Source organism: Gossypium hirsutum, chromosome A01 (genome assembly GCF_007990345.1).
Source record: "Gossypium hirsutum isolate 1008001.06 chromosome A01, Gossypium_hirsutum_v2.1, whole genome shotgun sequence".
Classification (NCBI taxonomy): domain Eukaryota; kingdom Viridiplantae; phylum Streptophyta; class Magnoliopsida; order Malvales; family Malvaceae; genus Gossypium; species Gossypium hirsutum.
The window spans coordinates 110,185,853-110,204,072 of NC_053424.1; the positions used below are offsets into that span (position 1 = coordinate 110,185,853).

An 18,220-nucleotide genomic window follows, 5' to 3' on the forward strand; every position below is an offset into this window, starting at 1 on the left:
ATATTAAAAACGGGCTAGGGAATACTTACTATTGAGCTTGAAAAGATGAACAAAACCTTAGCTATGGCTCCTTGAGATTTTGGGCAATGTGGGAGGAAGATGGACACCAATTTTGACTTTTTTTCCCTTTTTATTCTTTTATTTACCAAATGACCAAAATGCCCTTAAGGCCTTTCTTTCAAATTTTTCCTACACATGTTCATTTTTGTCCAAACTTTTAGAAATTGGTCAAATTGCTAATTAGGACCTTCTAATTTATAATCTAAAGCAATTTCATGCTAAAAGCTTCTAGAACACAAGTTTTTCATCTTATTCAATTTGGTCCCTAAAGTTCAATTGGACATTTTATGCGTAGAATTTCTTCATGAAATTTTCACACAAGCATGTATTCATATCATGGACCTCATAATAGTCATAAAATAATTATTTATATTTCAGATTTATGGTCTCAAAACCACTGTTCCGATTAGGCCCTAATTCGGGATGTTACAAATTAAACATGGGTTTTATCCGATGTATTGTTAGTTTAAACAATCACATCCATGCCTCTATTTCTAAGAGTCAATCCAACTCCAATAACCAAGACAATGATCTCTCCAATTAGACTTATAACAACATCATAGTAATAACATGAGTCATTTTCTCAATCTGACCTATGGACTACAACCGTTTTAGACTACCTACTAATTCAAGTTATCTTCTTGCGTGACAATCATAATGCCTCAAAAATTTTGGATTTTTGAATTTTGCACTGAATTGAGATAAGTTTGATAATTTTTTATAATAAATTATTTCAAAAATTTCACATGAAAGGATAAAATTTGGGTTTTTAATATTTTTATGGACCATAAACTTATTTGAATTGTTAGTTTAATTTCAAGATTAGTTTGAATTTTGATTTTTTTATGGATTAAATTGAACTTTTAACATTCAATGGATGTCTAATATTGTAATTAAGCTTTTTTTTTCCATTCTCTATATGTTAGTTGATGTTAAAGTACTTGGGAAGTCCTTGTATCCTAGGAATTAGATCAAATTCATCCCTCTAATATCAGTTGGATCAACTAGTCCATGTACTATTAAAAGAATCAAATAAGTCAAAACTATGATAGAGCTAACAGTTATTGGATAAAAATGTCTTGAATTTTAAACAAAAGATTTCATCTATAAAACCATAAATACTTTAAAAATATTAACTCTACTATGCAATAAATGTTTTTTTTAAATCGTAAATGTTAACTTTATTTCAATTTGTCCTTATTTGATTCTTTTTAATAGTATATGGACTAAATTGATATATTTAATAATTGATAGACTAATTTAATCAAATCCCTATAATAAAGGGACCTCTCAAGTATATTCACCCTTTAGTTGAAATGATAACGCCAAGCAAATTACAAGAGTGTTCCTAGTTCCACAAGTGGAACTTGAATCCAGTTTAACGGACAAGAATTAATCCTAGTTTTTCTTAACATCTCAGTCAACGGTTCTATTACAGTTTCTTTTGACAAACTTAAATGATAAATCTCTAAGTCTAGAAACTATAGACAGAATATCTTCAACAATTGCAAAAATCTCCCAAGGCCACTGGTTCTTTTTCGATAAGCATTGAATCGGTTGTTATCAGCCGCAAGTATAGCTTAGGCTTCAGCCGCCAATGCTGTAGACTCATGCGTCAACGCGTTGGTTCCACCTACAACTCCATTGCTGTTCTTGGCAATTGCAGACACCCTTGCTTCTCGATTTTTCCCTTTTGGAGAAGCATCACAATTGATCTTTACAACTTGGGGTGGCGGTTTTGTCCATTCCGAATTTATGGCAATGTTAGGCTGGACTGTCATGAACTCGATTAGTTGATGGTGGCCTGCCGAGGCTTTTTTCCCAAACATTTAGAGGGTCTTCCTGTTTGCCATCAAAATGCCACATATACCTCACCTTCCAAATCTCCCAGCAAATGGATGCCATGTGTTCCAGCCCCTTTGATGCCTGGAGTTGGGGTAATTTTTCATTAACAGTCTGCCACCATTGCGCAAACGAGCCAAATCCAACCTCGTTTGGGACAAGCAAAAGCTAGAAACACGCCATGAGAAGCTGGAAAAATAATAGCACATGCTCAATAGAGCAGAGAAGGTGGCAAGCTGACAATACTACCCACAAAATAACATTTATTATTTTATAAAAATAAAAGATTTATAATTTTACAATTGAGATTCAATTAGTTGATGACGCAACCTCAACAAATCATTTAAATAGATAAATGAATGGATAAATTTCATTTTTTTTCTAAAAGAAAATAATTATAGAATTATTCAACAATTGAAATCAGAATGTGAATAAAAACTTTTAAGTAATAGGAACGCTTTCTGTATTGTCGGTTTGCAATGATGAAAATTATGATACAATAAATCATCAAATTATAAAAAGTGGGTTCAGAGGCTTGTTTATGAGTCTATCTATTTAATTAGATTCAAAGATTTAGGAAGGTTTAAATAAAAATAAGTTTAAAATATGAGTTTAGACGAAAAATGAAATTTATTTTTTAAATAGACCAATGCATATTTTTTAAATTAATTAATGGGAAACATTTGTTTTAGTATTTTTAAAGTATTTGATATATTTTGTTTTTATATAATAAAATAATTTTTAAAAAATAATACAGACCCAAAATTAGTATCTATTAATCTGAATTAAACTTGAACAATATTTTAAATCTAATTTTGAACAGGATGAAATCCAAACCCATCAATCGAATTTAAAATTTATAAATTGCTTGTTAGTCAAAGTAGAGGCAGAAAGTCTAACAAGTTATTTCATAATATTGACTAGTAGAAGTAGACTTACTTCATCTAATATTTCATTTCAATGTTGTAGCGCTGGCAACCTAAGGGGAATCTTATTTCAGAACACTACAACATGTCACTCACTCACATAATTTTATTGTTTTAATAATTGTAATAATATGGAAATTTCATATCAAACATAAAATATTAAAATATATTTTAATTTTTTATGAATTTAAATTATTATCCATAATTTATTTTTAATTTATAAATAAGAGAATGATATATTTTGTCACACTCAAACTCACAATTTCCTGTATTAATAATAATATTCATGCTAGTCGAGTTCAATTAATACATTTTGAAAATTTTAAAAAAATAGTATACCTGTTGTATGAATCATTGAAAAGCATTAGTGGTAAGCATTATAATATTGCAAACTTTTGAATGATTTAAGCTTAAAGTTAAAAGCAAGTTCCCAATCAAAGAAATCCATAAAATATTTATGGAAAAAGGTGATATGATATGTCAAAGATTTCAATGTCTACCTTTCTGGGTTAGGGTTTGTTAGATTGAGACAATTTCTTAATCATTCGTCAAAATATTTCACAAATCTGACTCCGCAAATGTGTTGAGAACTTGACAAAAAACAAGTTAGCTATACGTTCCTTCAACGAATAATCGTGACAAGTTAGGCTCTAAATGAGTTTTCGTAAATCATTCCAATTTCATTTTAAAAATATTTGAATTAAATTTGGTAATTATAAAATTGAGTTCAAGCTATTGATCGAGCTTAGTAATAATTTATTTGAATAGCTCGTAAGTCTTAACAAGTTTTTCATATTTTTATATTATTAAATTACGTTATTATTCTTAATATATATTATTAACTTTAAATTTAATTATCGAGTCGAACTTGAGTATAGAAATTGGTAAACAAACTTAATTGAACTCGAGCTTAAAAATAGATATTCAATTGAGCTCGAGTCGAGTATTGAGTTATGAATTTCGTGTCAAGCTTGAGCTCAACCTTGGCAGTATTCAAGCTTGACTCAGCCCAATTATACTTGTACTTAGAACTAGGGGTGATATTAATTCAGTTCAATTGAGTTTTTTAGATTTTCTTTAAACCGTCCATAATTTGGTTTGGCTCGGTTCTTGATTTTTCTATTTTCTAGGCTTATTTTGATAAAATAAGTTTTGTTTTATGGCTTTTGAATATTATTTGACAACATTTTAAGGTCTTTTTCATAAATATTTTTTAAAAATAATAATTTTCAAGAATTTTAAGTTATTTTTTTATTTTAAATATAAAATATTTAATTTTATATAATAAAAAATAAAAATAATTATATATTAAATAAAAAAATTCAATTCAATTTTGGATACTCGCAATTTTTAAATTTGCATTCCATAAATCGTCTAAATATTTTGATTTGTATCAATTTTCGATTTGTTGAGGTTTTTTTTTTTCCTAAACCCTACTTAGAATTTTTTTTAATATTTATTTGATATATTGATAGTAAAATTATCCATAATTTATTTTTTAAATTTTTTTAAAAATAAAAAATTAATATATGATATTTCAATTCAATTATAAAATAAAAAATTATTAATAAAAAAATTATTGTGTTAAATAATTGTTTATAGTTTAAAATTCCATATAAAGTTAAGACTTAAAGAGTGGTACAAGGGATGATAATGGGGTAGGAGTCGAAGCTTGACCAATTCACTCCAACCCAACTCTGACTCTCAATGAAAGAAACCTCTTGAATTTGAAATTTAATAGGAGACCAAGTTCGGCCCGAATTTAATTAAATGTTTTTTTTTATTTTGAAGCAAAGAATTTTTTTTTTTAGTCTAGACATAAAAGTTAATATATATTATGAGACATTTTTGTAAATATATCAGGGCGGATGATTATTAGACCCAACCCCAACTTGACTATATTTTTTTTTAATTCCACCAACTTGACCTGCCCTAAATTTGAATTTTCAAAAAAAGAATCCGACCCTAAAGGATCGGGTCAGGTCAAAACCCATGAGATTCGAGGTTTTTTGCCAAGACTAAGACAACTGACAATTTTTTGTATATGGTGTGTTGGTTGCTCATCTCGTCCATTAATCATATGGTTAGAGATTTGATCCTAGTCATGCGAATGAAACACACTATATAACTAGTCGTTTATATATTTGAAAATTATTCGTGATGAGAGGATTAGTTTCTGTTACTGGCGATTTGGTACCTTGTTTTTGACAAAAAAAATATCAATATACCAAATACCACTCCATAATTATCTTTTTATTTTAGAATAATTACCCTATTTTATGCTATATTGGAGTTTCGCAATTGATATTTAGAAATTACCAAGCATCTTAAAATTATAATATATAATATCACATGTTTACATGTGTAAAAACTACGTATTTAGGACATAGAGATATTTAAAAATAAAATACGATAAATAATAAAATGTATGGTTTAAAACTAATTAATAATAACATATACAATATGTATGATATTAAAATGAAAAAAAAATAAATTATGAGTAAATGAAATTTTAACACACAAATATCATATTAAGAATCTTCGGTGATATTATCAATCTTAAGTTGATGTTGAGTTAACCGGCGATACCAACTAAATCACTAACATTACCAATACTAGATTTGTCACGCCCACTATGTGAGTGAAAGAAAATATTTTTAGTATAAAATTTATTTTATAAAGAATATAGGTGCAGCGGTAATAAACTTGTATTTTAATACTATTAAACACTGTTCAATCATTGGATTTATAATTTATAATTGTTTTATTTAAAGATGATATAAAAAATGAAAAGATAAAAATGTCACCATTATAATATTAATTATAATTTAAAAGAAGGAATGTTTCTATAATTTTATAATTGATTCGATTAAAGATAACATTACCTTAATAAAATACTTAATATAAGTATTAAATTAAGAAAATAAAAGTTAATATGTACGGAACACATTACAACTTATTAAATTTTTTTAGGATATATTTGAGTAATTTAAATAAGAATTTTATATAATTTTTAAAATTTATTTTTGTTATTTTTATTCTAAAGGCATCTTTTTTTCATCTAATCTAAAAGGATAATTGTTTCATTAGGTTTATGAATGTTTTATATAATTATACTTCAGTTTGATGCCGTTAATGACAACGACAATACTTAAAAAAATTAGTTTTTAATAAAAATTGGAGGTGGTGACTCTAATGGCAATGGCGCCACCGACGCCTACTGTTCAAAACAAGTCGTACATAATTTTTAAAATGGTTATTTCTATAAATAATCAAAAGTTTTGGATATTTTTATAAAAAAAACCTAAGTTGATTTATTAAGGAGTCAATATCTGGAGGCTTTGATTGTGAGTTTTGAAGCCGGTAACTGACAAGTCCAATCATCTGGAGCTTTAATCCAAAGGACGAAATTGCACTGGTTTTTCGTCCCTAATGTTTCTAAACTCCACATGGCAGGGCAACCATTGACACCTCAGTCAAACGCGGCGGCAACTAGTTTTCCACTTTTTCCCTTCCTTCTCTCCATGACTCACTTCGCTGAGTGTAATATTTTTTATTCCACAAATGTTAAAGAAAAATCAATCATATTACTTTATTTTCTTTGACTGGAAAAATAAACAGAAAATGAAAAAAGAACCTATAATGAGACAAGCATGTGTGTTAATTATGGACCCCAAGACAATCTAAACATAACATGCTTTTCCTTTTTCAATTTTAATTTAAAGTTGAAACATGCTCTCACATAAAATTATTTATCATAAAACTCGTAAATTATATTATTAGTTAGATAAGTTTTTACTAAAAAAATTATAATTTAATTATTAAACTATTTAAAATTTTTTATTTAAATTATTAAATTATTTAAAAATTTTATTTAATTCAATCTATTGTTAAGTTTTTCTTTTTTCAAAAAAATTTTGTTAATTAATTTTAAGTAATAATTCTTATTACGGTATATAAATATTTTAAAGTCAAATCAATCTAATAATTAATATTGAAGATAAAAAAGGATTTATTACATCTAATAACTTAAAATAAAAATAAACACATTCCTATAATTTAATGTCTAATCGCATACTCAACCAACCAGATCAGGTTCACATTAGCTGACTAGTGATGGATATTTAATTCTCTATGTGGTTATTCCCAGTCGACAATACCTGAAAGAATACAAAAACATACAGATATATATATATATATAATATCACAAGTCTACTGTACATGCGATGGGAAATGGACACGCAATTTCGTGAATGTCAGTGCTGGAGCATGGCCCATTTCGGATTCGGTCCCTTTAAAAGTGTGAATTGTTGACCAACAACTTCATTTCATTATTGTTTTTTATTCTGAGATTAAACCCATTTTTTTTTCCTTTCCCTACCAAACGTGGTGCAAATCTTGATTATATAGCAGTATAATGAGTACCTAACTGCTTTTGTATGTATTTTCCATTTTTTTCTCCTTCAGCTTACGTATCCTAATTTTCATGTAAATGGCTAACCAACTGGTATATCCGTATCTGTACACGTGAATTGAGCTCAAATTTTCAAACAAATAAAGCCGCCCTGGTGTTATATGCCACTTTCTATAGCGTTTCCATTTTCAACACTTGTCTTCCTAGTCAATAATCACTACTCCGCCATGTCGGTCCGGCGAAACTCCCATCAATGGCCGCCTCCTGTGTTTATCTTTTTCTTATTCATCTTTGTTATTTCTTCTGTAAAGTCTGATGAAGTGGAGATATTGCTCAAGTTTAAGTCCGCAGTAGAAAGGTCCGATTCTAATGTATTCAGTTCATGGACACAGGGGAAGTCTGCATGTAACTTCAGCGGAGTTGTTTGCAATTCCAACGGATTCGTCACCGAAATCAATCTTCCCCAACAACAAATTGTTGGGTATCTTCCTTTTGATTCGATCTGTGAGTTGCAGGCATTGGAGAAGATTGATGTTGGGAACAATTCTTTTCATGGCAAGATTTCCGAGGACCTGAAGAAATGTTCTGGCCTACAGTACTTGGATTTGGGGTGCAATGCTTTTTCCGGAGAAGTGCCTGACTTGTCTTCTTTAAATGGATTGAAGTTCTTGAATTTGAACAACAGTGGATTTTCCGGGATTTTCCCCTGGAAATCACTGGAAAATCTCACGGAATTGACTTTCTTAAGCCTTGGTGATAATCCCTTTGCTGCAACTCCATTTCCAGTGGAGGTACTGAAGCTTGAGAAATTGTATTGGCTTTATCTTACGAATTGCAGCATCACAGGACAGATTCCTCAGGGAATTCAGAATCTGAGTCTGTTACAAAATCTTGAACTCTCTGATAACAGCTTGTCGGGTCCGATCCCAGCCGGAATTTTGAAACTCAACCAACTGTGGCAACTTGAGCTTTACAACAACTCATTGTCTGGAAAAATTCCTGTTGGATTCGGAAACCTCACGAATCTTAAGTACTTCGATGCGTCGATGAATAGACTGGAAGGCGACCTATCGGAGTTGCGGTCCTTGAAGAACCTTGTTTCGTTGCAGCTCCTTGAAAACCAATTTTCAGGAGAGGTTCCAGTGGAGTTTGGTGAATTCAAGCACCTGGAAGGACTATCACTTTACAGAAACAAGCTTACGGGTCAGCTTCCCCCAAAAATTGGGTCATGGTCGGATCTCAATTTCATAGATGTTTCGGAGAATTTCTTTACAGGTCCTATACCACCAGATATGTGCAAGAATGGCAAAATGGTTGATCTTCTTCTGCTGCAGAACAACTTCACCGGCACTCTCCCGGAAAGCTACGCAAACTGTAAGTCGTTGGTTCGTTTACGAGTGAACAACAATTCGCTATCCGGTACCGTCCCTGCTGGAATATGGAGTTTGCCGAATCTCTTGATTATTGATCTTACAATGAATCGGTTCGAAGGTCCAGTGGCAGGTGATATTGGTAATGCTAAGTCTCTTGCACAACTGTTCTTGGCCAATAATCAGTTTTCAGGTGAATTGCCTGCTTCAATCTCTCAAGCTACATCATTAGTCTCAATTCAGCTTACTTCAAATAAATTTTCTGGCCAAATTCCAGGAACTATTGGAGAACTAAAACGCCTAGGCAGCTTTTATTTGAATGGAAACATGTTTTCTGGTGTAATACCAGATTCGTTAGGCTCATGTGTTTCTCTCAATGACGTAAACCTTGCTGGTAATTCACTTTCCGGGAAAATTCCTGAGAGTATTGGATCTTTACGTAATCTAAACTCCTTGAATTTATCCGAAAACAAACTTTCCGGTCACATTCCAACTACACTGTCACCTTCAATATTAAGCCTTCTTGACTTGTCCAACAACCGGTTGGTTGGTCCTATACCTAAATCTTTATCTATTCAGGCTTTTAAAGATTGCTTCAAGGGGAATCCAGGCCTATGCAGCTCGGATCTTGATGACTTTCAGCCATGTTCATCAAGTCCTGGTACATCGAGTCATCTTCGAACATTTTTATCCTGTTTCATAGCTGGAGCATTAGTCCTGCTTGTATCATTAGGATGTTACATGTTTATTAAGGTAAGGAAGAGTAACCTTGATCATCCATTGAAGCAGGGTTCTTGGAACATGAAATCTTATCGCATGCTAAGTTTCACTGAAAAGGATATCATTGATGCGATCAAATCGGAGAATTTGATAGGTAAAGGGGGATCAGGAAATGTCTATAAAGTTGAACTGGAAGATGGAAAAGAACTGGCTGTGAAGCATATTTGGACCTCAGATTCTGGCAACCGTAAAAACTACCATAGCAGTACAGCTATGCTAACACAAAGGAACTCAAGGAACTCTGGGTCACTAGAATATGACGCAGAGGTGGCGGCATTGAGTGCCATTCGGCATGTGAATGTGGTGAAGCTGTACTGTAGTATCACAAGTGAGGATAGCAATCTACTGGTTTATGAGTATCTACCTAATGGGAGCTTGTGGGACAGGCTGCACTCATGTCACAAGATGGAGCTGGACTGGGAGATGAGATATGCCATTGCAATAGGAGCCGCTAAAGGGTTAGAGTATTTGCATCATGGATGTGATAGGCCGGTTATACACCGTGATGTGAAGTCGAGCAATATTTTGTTAGATGAAGAGTGGAAGCCAAGGATCGCTGATTTTGGACTTGCAAAGATTGTGCAGAATGGCAGTGGAGGGGATTGGACTCATGTTATAGCTGGAACTCACGGTTACATGGCTCCTGGTAAGTTCCTTATTCATGTTTTGTTCTGTTCAATATTATTTGTTCAAACGGTTGATTGAAGCGCCTTACTTAACATCTACTGCTGCATAATTTTCTGGCAGAGTATGCATACACATGCAAGATCAATGAGAAGAGCGATGTTTACAGCTTTGGAGTTGTGTTGATGGAGTTGGTCACAGGAAAAAGGCCGGTTGAACCTGAATTTGGAGAGAACAAGGACATAGTTTATTGGATCTACAATAAACTGAAGACCAAAGAAACATTGGTCGAGGCGGTGGACCCTAAAATCTCAATGGCATCAAAGGAAGATGCCATCAAGGTGTTGAGAATCGCAGTCCACTGCACGGCAAAGATTCCGGCACTTAGACCTAGCATGAGAAAGGTAGTTCAAATGCTGGAGGAGGCTGAACCTTGTAAACTTACTGATATTATTGTTCATGAAAAAGGTGAAAAGTAGCCTCCACTGAGGAATGGAGCAAGAGTGGCAAGAAATGATACAAGATTGATCTTCCATGGAATTTGGAAACCTGAGTGAGCACCAAGCACTGGGAAGCTGTTTTTTTTTTTTTCAGCTTATTAAATATAGCAAAGTTAGTTTGGAGTTTCAAGTTCCGAAATTGCAGCGGATAGCTAGTTTAGCAACAGCAGGTGATAAATCAAAATATGTAGTGTAGAAGCTTTTTCTTTTCTTGTAATATATTTGCAGCAGTTTTGTCTCAAGAAAATAATGTAATCAAGGGTGCAGTTATGTATAAAAGAAATGCTATGTTTCTGGGACCAAATGCTAGAATGGATGATGATGATGTCAGTTCGATTCCCCTGCCTAATGCCTAGAAAAAAAAAGATGTAATGAAGGGGGCCCAAAGTTCACATGTCGTGGATTCAAACTTCAAACTCAGCCATGAATAATGAAGACACCTCTTCGAATCAAAATGTGAGTTCCATAGATAGCAGTAGCACACAGTTTTGAGTAAAGTCAAAATTTTCCTTTTTCCATGCATTTATATAAAAAGAAAAGCATTAAAGTCCATGGCTTTGGATCATTATTCATCTTGTATGGATCTCAACTTCTCTTTCTTCCTTCAGTTTTTAACAATACCACGTCAATAGAATGCTGGAACAACTAGATCATCTTATTATTACAACATAAGAAAGAGGACCACAAATAAAAGATATTTCTTTCTTTGTAGTAAATGAATTAAGGGTAAACTACACTCTCGTAGTTTTATGTTTTGGTCACTTAATAAAATGATTATTGAAATATTTAAAAGTTTTTATTTAAGTCATTGGGTTACTAATTTAAAAAAAAAAAACTTGACAAGCGAACTTCAAGCAACGGTTTAATTATCAATATAGTAGATCAGTATCTATTGACAAGTAAAAGCACGTACTTGAGTTCCAAGTCAATCTCATAGTCAATGTTGGGGATCGGAGAAGAAAGATGTTTGGATTTTAGTTTATAGATTTGTGACTTCAAAATGTTTTTTGAAAATTTAGATTTTAGTTTATAGATTTGTGACTTCAAAATGTTTTATGAAAAAACTAAACTATAAAAGAGATTGAGAATGAGAGCTCTCGATTGTTGTCGATAATGCGAACAGAGAATGGCATAGAACAACGATTTTAATAGTCCAATAACTTAAATGAAAATTTTCAAATAGTTTAATGATCATTTTGCAACTTTTTGAAGTTAAGTGACTAAGATGTAAACTTACTAATAGTTTTATAACCTTGAGATTTGAGTATAGTTTACTCAAGAATTAATACATTTGTAAATGTTAGGGCTTATAAATAATTAAGGTTTATATGTATTGTGTTGTTTTCCTTTATTTAATAAGTTTTTATTTTACAAGTATTAGTTTTGCTTTTGTAGTTTTTAGGAATAGATTTATCGTCATACTTTTTAGTTTGATAGATGTTTGGCTTTTTATTAATTCTTCTCATTAGTTTAATGTTCGAGTTATGATAAAATTAATTGTCAACATATGTTAACAGAATTTGCCCTTCACCTTCAACCATAAGTATGATAAAATTCAAAACATACTTTTCAATATTTAAAATTTATATATATAAAGTCTAATTATATTTTAAGTAATATAGAGATTAGATTTTATAATTTAAACTTAATATTTAATATTTAATTTATTAAATAAAACTTAAATTATTATGAAATAGTTTAAATTTTGTTTTGTTTATAATTTTAGTATATTTGGATCATTCCACTATATTTCCATCTGTTTTGAGTATCGTTGGCTTGTACTAATCAAAGTAGCTAATACTGCGTGGTGGGTAGTGAAAGACTTAGGGTTTGTTTAACATTATTTTTAAGAAATGTTTTAAAAAAGTGATGCAAAAAAGTAATTTTAAAAAATTTGTTTAAAATTTAAATGTTTAATATTATCGTCAGAAAATATTTTTGAGAAATAAAATGTTTATTTTAAATATGATATTATAAAATAAAAAATATATATTTAAATAATGTTTAAATTAATTAATATTATGATATTTTAATAAGAATATAAAAAATAATTTTTTATAATTAATTGTTAATATATTTTATTTACCTTTTTTAGAAAGGGGTGCGTGCGAATTGTTTATTTCCCTGCTGCATCTAAACTTCAAATGGGTTTGGCTTTAACCATGTTAATGGTCCAGATTATTGGTTAATAGAGAATTAAAGTCGATGTACCATATGAATCATGAAACGCTATAGTTCTATAATATGATTTTAAAATTTTATTTACAAGTAATTTGCGGGATCATGCACTCTTTTCTTTCCACCAGACGTCTATTATTGAATTAACCCGACCAATAGTACCCATTTTTGGAACGTCCAATGCAAAAGTCACGAAATGGGTAATTTGCCAAGATCTAGTTTTGTTCAAGTAATAGATTCTCACCGATTGAAAAGATCTTCTGATCAATCCAAAGATCGTTTTGATTCCATTCGTAATGAGGATTCGGAATATGACACATTGATCAATCAAAGAGAGATTCAACAACTAAAAAAAAATTGATTGTTCGGGATCCTTCCTTTTTTCAAACAGAACGAACAAAGCATTTCTCTTCAACGTGTTCATAGAGTTTTGAAAAATCCAAACATCTTGGAGATAGATAGAGAGGTAGGAATTTATCGAACGAATCGCACTTCTTCATATAGTCAGGAGCCCATTAATGAGAAGGAGCTAAGAAAAGCTTGAACCCAATCTAAAAGAAAAATCTGATTTGTCATCCTCCTCTAGAAAAGGGATACGGATGACAAGAATCACATTTTCCTCCCATTGGGTCTATATAAAGAAAGGCGTCTGTTAAATCAAAGCTTTAAGATTGGATTGTCCCAATGGAAATATTTAAGCTATTATTATTCTTCGGCTTTCACAGAGCGCCTGAAAGTAAACAATATTTCCTTTGATTGAAACTAAAGAAAACCGAAACGAAAATGGAAATTTCCAATGCGAAATGTCAATATTGCATCATAAAAAAGGAGGTCCATCGATGACCATGGTCCATCCCAGCTTGTCCTCGTTCACACCAGTTTGAATCCCTGTTAGTGTTGCATGCAATTTCTGAGCCAGTGTTTCTGCTCCCAGTTTGTATTCGATCCTGCATTAATATGACCGATAAGAAAAATTGATAATTGTATTTAACTGAAACATTTGCAGCCAATCATCCTTTTGACAAATTTGAGCAAATAAATTATTCTAAGATATTATTATCCTTACCTTTTGCCCTGGTAGGTTATACTTGCAACAGACTTCACAATCATAGCTGTTCCTGTGCAAAAGACTTCTTCCGCATCAAACACCTCCTTGATTGGAGTAGCTCGTTCCTCAACCTGATAACCAGAGATCCGGACTCCAGGGTTACTAGGCACGCGAATACATACACATAGTTATTTCTGATGAGTTACCTGGTATCCAAAACCAGATGCAATTTCCATGATGCTTTTTCTTGTGATACCTGGGAGAATTGTCCCATGAGTTGTTGGAGTTGAGATAACATTTCCCTGTATTTGAATACACATATGACTGTTAGTATGCTGATTCTTTTTTAGCAATTTTTCTCATGTCCTTTACTATCCACCCTACAAACTACTCCAACAGTCTCATCAGTTTTACCTTGAGAATGAAGATATTGCAACCAGAACATTCCTCAATGTTGCTTCCAGTCAATGCATCCAGATATAAGAGATCTGAGAACCCTTTAGCTTTTGCTTCAGTTAATGGCTTGTAAATCTGCTTGCACAATCAAAACATAGTCAACAAAACCAACATAACACAATCATGCACCAAAAAGAAATGAAACAGCAAAACCAGTTCTTACGGGCGAGTAATTCGTGACAGCTTTAATGCCTCCGGTACCACCAGGAGTAGCTCTATGGACATTATCTTCAACCATCAAGTTCAGAACACCCTTCAAGAATCAAAGTATTACTTAACTCCCACACATGCTTGACTTTTAATGAAGCATCAGACAGCAGCATACCTTGAGACCATTGCCCACTGGGGAAGCATACACTAAGAACGTGTACTCTGATGATGGTTTCACTTCCAGATTTCGACCAGTTCCCATAAGCAAAGGCCTAATATATAATGATCCTCTCCCATGAGGAGGTACCTGTATCACATAAATATTATTAACTTACTATACAAAATCTTTGGCAAGAAGAAGTAATTATTTTCTGGTAGAGTGTAGAGTCTCAAGTTGAATACCCATCTCTTGTTGGCCAGCACAGTCTTTTTGACAGCATCTATGAATTGGTCAACGGTTGGTGATGGCATGCACATTCGATCCGCACCCACCTTCATCCTCAGAGCGTTCTCTTCGGGTCGGAAGAGCAGAATCCCCTCGTCTTCCTTCCTATACGCCTTTAGCCCCTCGAATAACCCCTGTTGCTACCATTTGTTTCATTTCTGATACGGATAACATAAGAGTAGTGATAATGAGTTGTCACCTGGCCATAGTTTAATATTCCAGATGAAGGGCACATCTGAATGTTGCCAAAGCGAATTAAGGTTCCGTTGCAAAACATTTGTTCCTCTTCAGTGAATTTCATAACGTACATATAATCAGTCTTAGTTAGAGCAAATCCAAGTTCATCCCAATTCACATTCGCATATTCTGCCTTCTCCCTGTTGTAACACCAAAGGGTTTATGTTCACAAAATCATTAAAAAAGAAAAACAAATTGATGTATATAGGCAAATTTAATCTTACCATTCCACCTGCTCTTGTTTAGATAAAGAAGTCATTAGAAATGTTAATTTTGTTAGAGGAAAGGAAAATGGGAAGGAGAAACCAAAGTGGGTTTTGTTTACTTACTGTGCAAGTCAAACTTTTAAGATTAAAACAGAAGGAATACGGTTTTAAGTAGTACATGTTCAACTTGTGATTAATTAATTAATTAATAGCTTGATAAATCCCACCAGAATATCCCTAAGGTTTAGGTGGGGTGGGGTCTTTTGGGGGGGGGTTGAAAAGGACTACCTACAGGCCTACCTACTCTAAACTACTAATCAAATCCCAATTTTTTTGTATTTTATATTGGAAATTAAGGAACAATTGACTGCTCGAAGTCGGATTTCAAATTTTATGATTTATTAAATCTATTATTTCCAAATTTGAGATTTAAGATATTTTAAAGTCAAGCATTATTTTGATAATTCAAAATTAAATATAGATTTTAATTAATTTTAACTATTTTTAACAATTTTATAAATAGAAGGATAATATATTTCAACGCATTCGAGTCCATTTCCCTTACATTGGCAACAATGTCTATACCAATCGAGTTAAAACTCAATCGACTAATAATTTTAATTTTAAAAAATTTTAAAATTTAATTATTTAGGAGAATTTTGAATATGATCGGATACTTGTTTGGAGAAAAGCATTAGATGAATTGGTTAGAAAAATAAATGGGTTGATTGGACGGTTGAACCAATTGATTAGCAAGCTAGTAGCTTGATTGGATTTTGAAAACCTTGATTTTGAATGAAAAAAATGCCTTTTCCAATTTCTTATGAACAATTTAGGATAAAACAGATTGCGTATATTCTTCCAAAGAGTTTTTTTTAATCATGTCGAAAATATAAAATGTAACTTTTCATTTTTATATATTTATAAGTTTTTAAGTTAAAATATTAAAAAAAAACTCTCAACTTTATCATATTATTTACAGTATAGATATTAAAATCATATAATTTGATTTGTATTTAAATAAGTAGACTTAACTAGGTATAAATTTAAAGTCAATATAAAATGTAACTTTTCATTTTTATATATTTATAATTTTTTAAGTTAAAATATTAGAAAAACTCTCAACTTTATCATATTATTTACTGTATAAATATTAAAATCATATAATTTGATTTGTATTTAAATAAGTAGACTTAACTAGGTATAAATTTAAAGTCAATGATTTATAAATTAAAATTGTGGAACCTATGGTATAAATGAAAATCTTGAATATTTATATTTTATTAAATTAAATGCATGAAGTTTAGTTACTGTTTTCAGAATCAGATTAGTTGGTCAGATCGACTAGATCGAGAACTATCCGTGGTATTGATTTGGAATAAGGGGTTAGACTAGTTGAATCGTGAATCGTTCGAATCAAATTGTTTTTAATAATTTCTGTAACCGAATTGGTCTGACTGATCTAACCGATTGAATTGGAAACCAATGTCCTGATCGATTCGATTTTGGAAACCTTGAACTTCGTTTATGATATGTTACAAGCAAACTTAATTAATTATTGTTTTGGTTTTGAATGCAGTGTGAAAGAAGGGGGAACAAAGGTTCCCATATTATTTTCCATTCTCTTATGTTTTTCCCTCTGTTTTCCCACCTTCACCATCTCTTTTATTGTAGTTTTTCTATATTTTTCATTTGCTAAAATTTCTTTTATGTTTATGAAAAAAGAAAAGGCAAAAGCTGAAACCAAAATAAAACTTATTTCACATATTATCACCCCACAATTACAAACCCTTATTGTCCATCATTGCTTTAATGAACCAATTTAGATCTCTCAATGAGCTAATCCACAAGCTCGCCTTATTTGAAAACCTCGCCAATTATGACTTATGACAGTCCACTCTTAACAAAGTTTCCTGAGCCAGTTCCCTTAACCTCCTAACCAACCCCTACGACTACTTTATCTATCTTACCTACAACATTCTCACCCTCTCGAAACTACGTTGTTTCACGGATTTTTGAAACTAGCTCTACACTCTCAATTACTAAAATGACCACCATACAAAACTTACTATCAACTTTACTCAAACCAGTTTGGTTCCATGCTCCTTTTCTCTCTTTAGTTCATCCATGCTTGGCTTCCAATCAAGCTTGTTTGGGAATATCCAAGAAGGTTTAGATCAATTTTATCATTTACTTAGCTTTATTCGTCAAAAAATAAAAGAAAAGGAAATGAATAACCTACACAATTCTATAAAAGTTAGAATATAAAGAATTCAAATTATGTTTAGATTTGATTGAGGATATGGTTTTTTATATAGATTAATTAGATCCAATTTTAGTTTCAAAATTAGGTTATATTCAAATCTAGATTTGATTAAGAATGATTGATATTTGATTTTTAGTGAAATTCAATTTAGGAATCATATGAAAGAAACAAGGACTTAGTTTATTTGATAGACAAATATCATGTTTCTGTAGTGAATTAGTTTATTTGGTAGACAAATATCATGTTTCTGTAGTGAATAAAATGAGAAGAGAGAAAAATAAATGGGAAGAGAGAAAAATAAATGGGAAGAAGAAAAGGAAAATAAGAAAACAAATTAAATTTTTCAAAAAAACAAAATTATAGAGGCTAATTTTTCAAATGAAAAATATAAAAAAACTACGTTAAAAGAAATAGAGAAGGGAGGAAAATAGAAGGAGAAAAAAATGGAAGATAAAAAAAAGGAAAGTTCAAAGAACATAAAAGAAAATATTGAATTGTTCAAAACAAAAAAATATAGTGACCAATTGTATAATTTAATCTCAAATTTTCATTTGGAATGATGATTTAACGTGTCATGTTAGTGTACTGTTACACCATTAACGACAATTAACGCTCAGTGACTAAAATGTAACTTAAGACAAACAAAAGTGACTATTTTGATAGTTTACCCAAAAATAAGGAAAAGGCTAGTTGTTTTATAAATGTTATTATAGATTAG

General features: G+C 31.4%; 2 protein-coding genes across 7 annotated transcripts in view; one reads left to right on the top strand and one right to left on the bottom strand.

Annotated features, from left to right (window-relative positions):
* Positions 1-6,984: 6,984 nt before the first annotated feature.
* LOC107925458 (receptor-like protein kinase 7) lies at positions 6,985-10,820 on the top strand. Of its 2 annotated transcripts, XM_041113085.1 has the most exons (3): positions 6,985-8,805; positions 8,890-10,038; positions 10,140-10,820. In XM_041113085.1, the coding sequence occupies exons 1-3, from the start codon at positions 7,404-7,406 to the stop codon at positions 10,493-10,495; spliced, it is 2,907 nt and encodes a 968-aa protein (XP_040969019.1). In that variant the 5' UTR covers positions 6,985-7,403; the 3' UTR covers positions 10,496-10,820. The 2 variants fall into 2 exon arrangements, with proteins under 2 accessions (XP_040969019.1, XP_040969014.1); XM_041113080.1 differs by having other exon boundaries at positions 6,985-10,038.
* Positions 10,821-13,346: 2,526 nt separating this feature from the next.
* Positions 13,347-18,220, bottom strand: part of LOC107925432 (putative branched-chain-amino-acid aminotransferase 7) — a 50,051-nt gene continuing 45,177 nt past the window's right edge. The window contains exons 1-9 of one of the 5 annotated variants that reach the window (XM_041113140.1): positions 15,255-15,402; positions 14,993-15,170; positions 14,751-14,906; positions 14,524-14,655; positions 14,362-14,451; positions 14,157-14,273; positions 13,949-14,044; positions 13,761-13,873; positions 13,347-13,641 (exon numbers count right to left, since the gene is read on the bottom strand). In XM_041113140.1, the coding sequence (XP_040969074.1) occupies positions 13,512-13,641; positions 13,761-13,873; positions 13,949-14,044; positions 14,157-14,273; positions 14,362-14,451; positions 14,524-14,655; positions 14,751-14,906; positions 14,993-15,170; positions 15,255-15,289 (1,047 nt within the window). In that variant the 5' untranslated portion in view covers positions 15,290-15,402 and the 3' untranslated portion in view covers positions 13,347-13,511. Of the gene's footprint in view, positions 13,642-13,760; positions 13,874-13,948; positions 14,045-14,156; positions 14,274-14,361; positions 14,452-14,523; positions 14,656-14,750; positions 14,928-14,992; positions 15,174-15,254; positions 15,403-18,220 lie in introns of those variants that run through there. The other 4 variants (XM_016856093.2, XM_016856092.2, XM_041113132.1 and 1 more) reach the window with 4 other exon arrangements.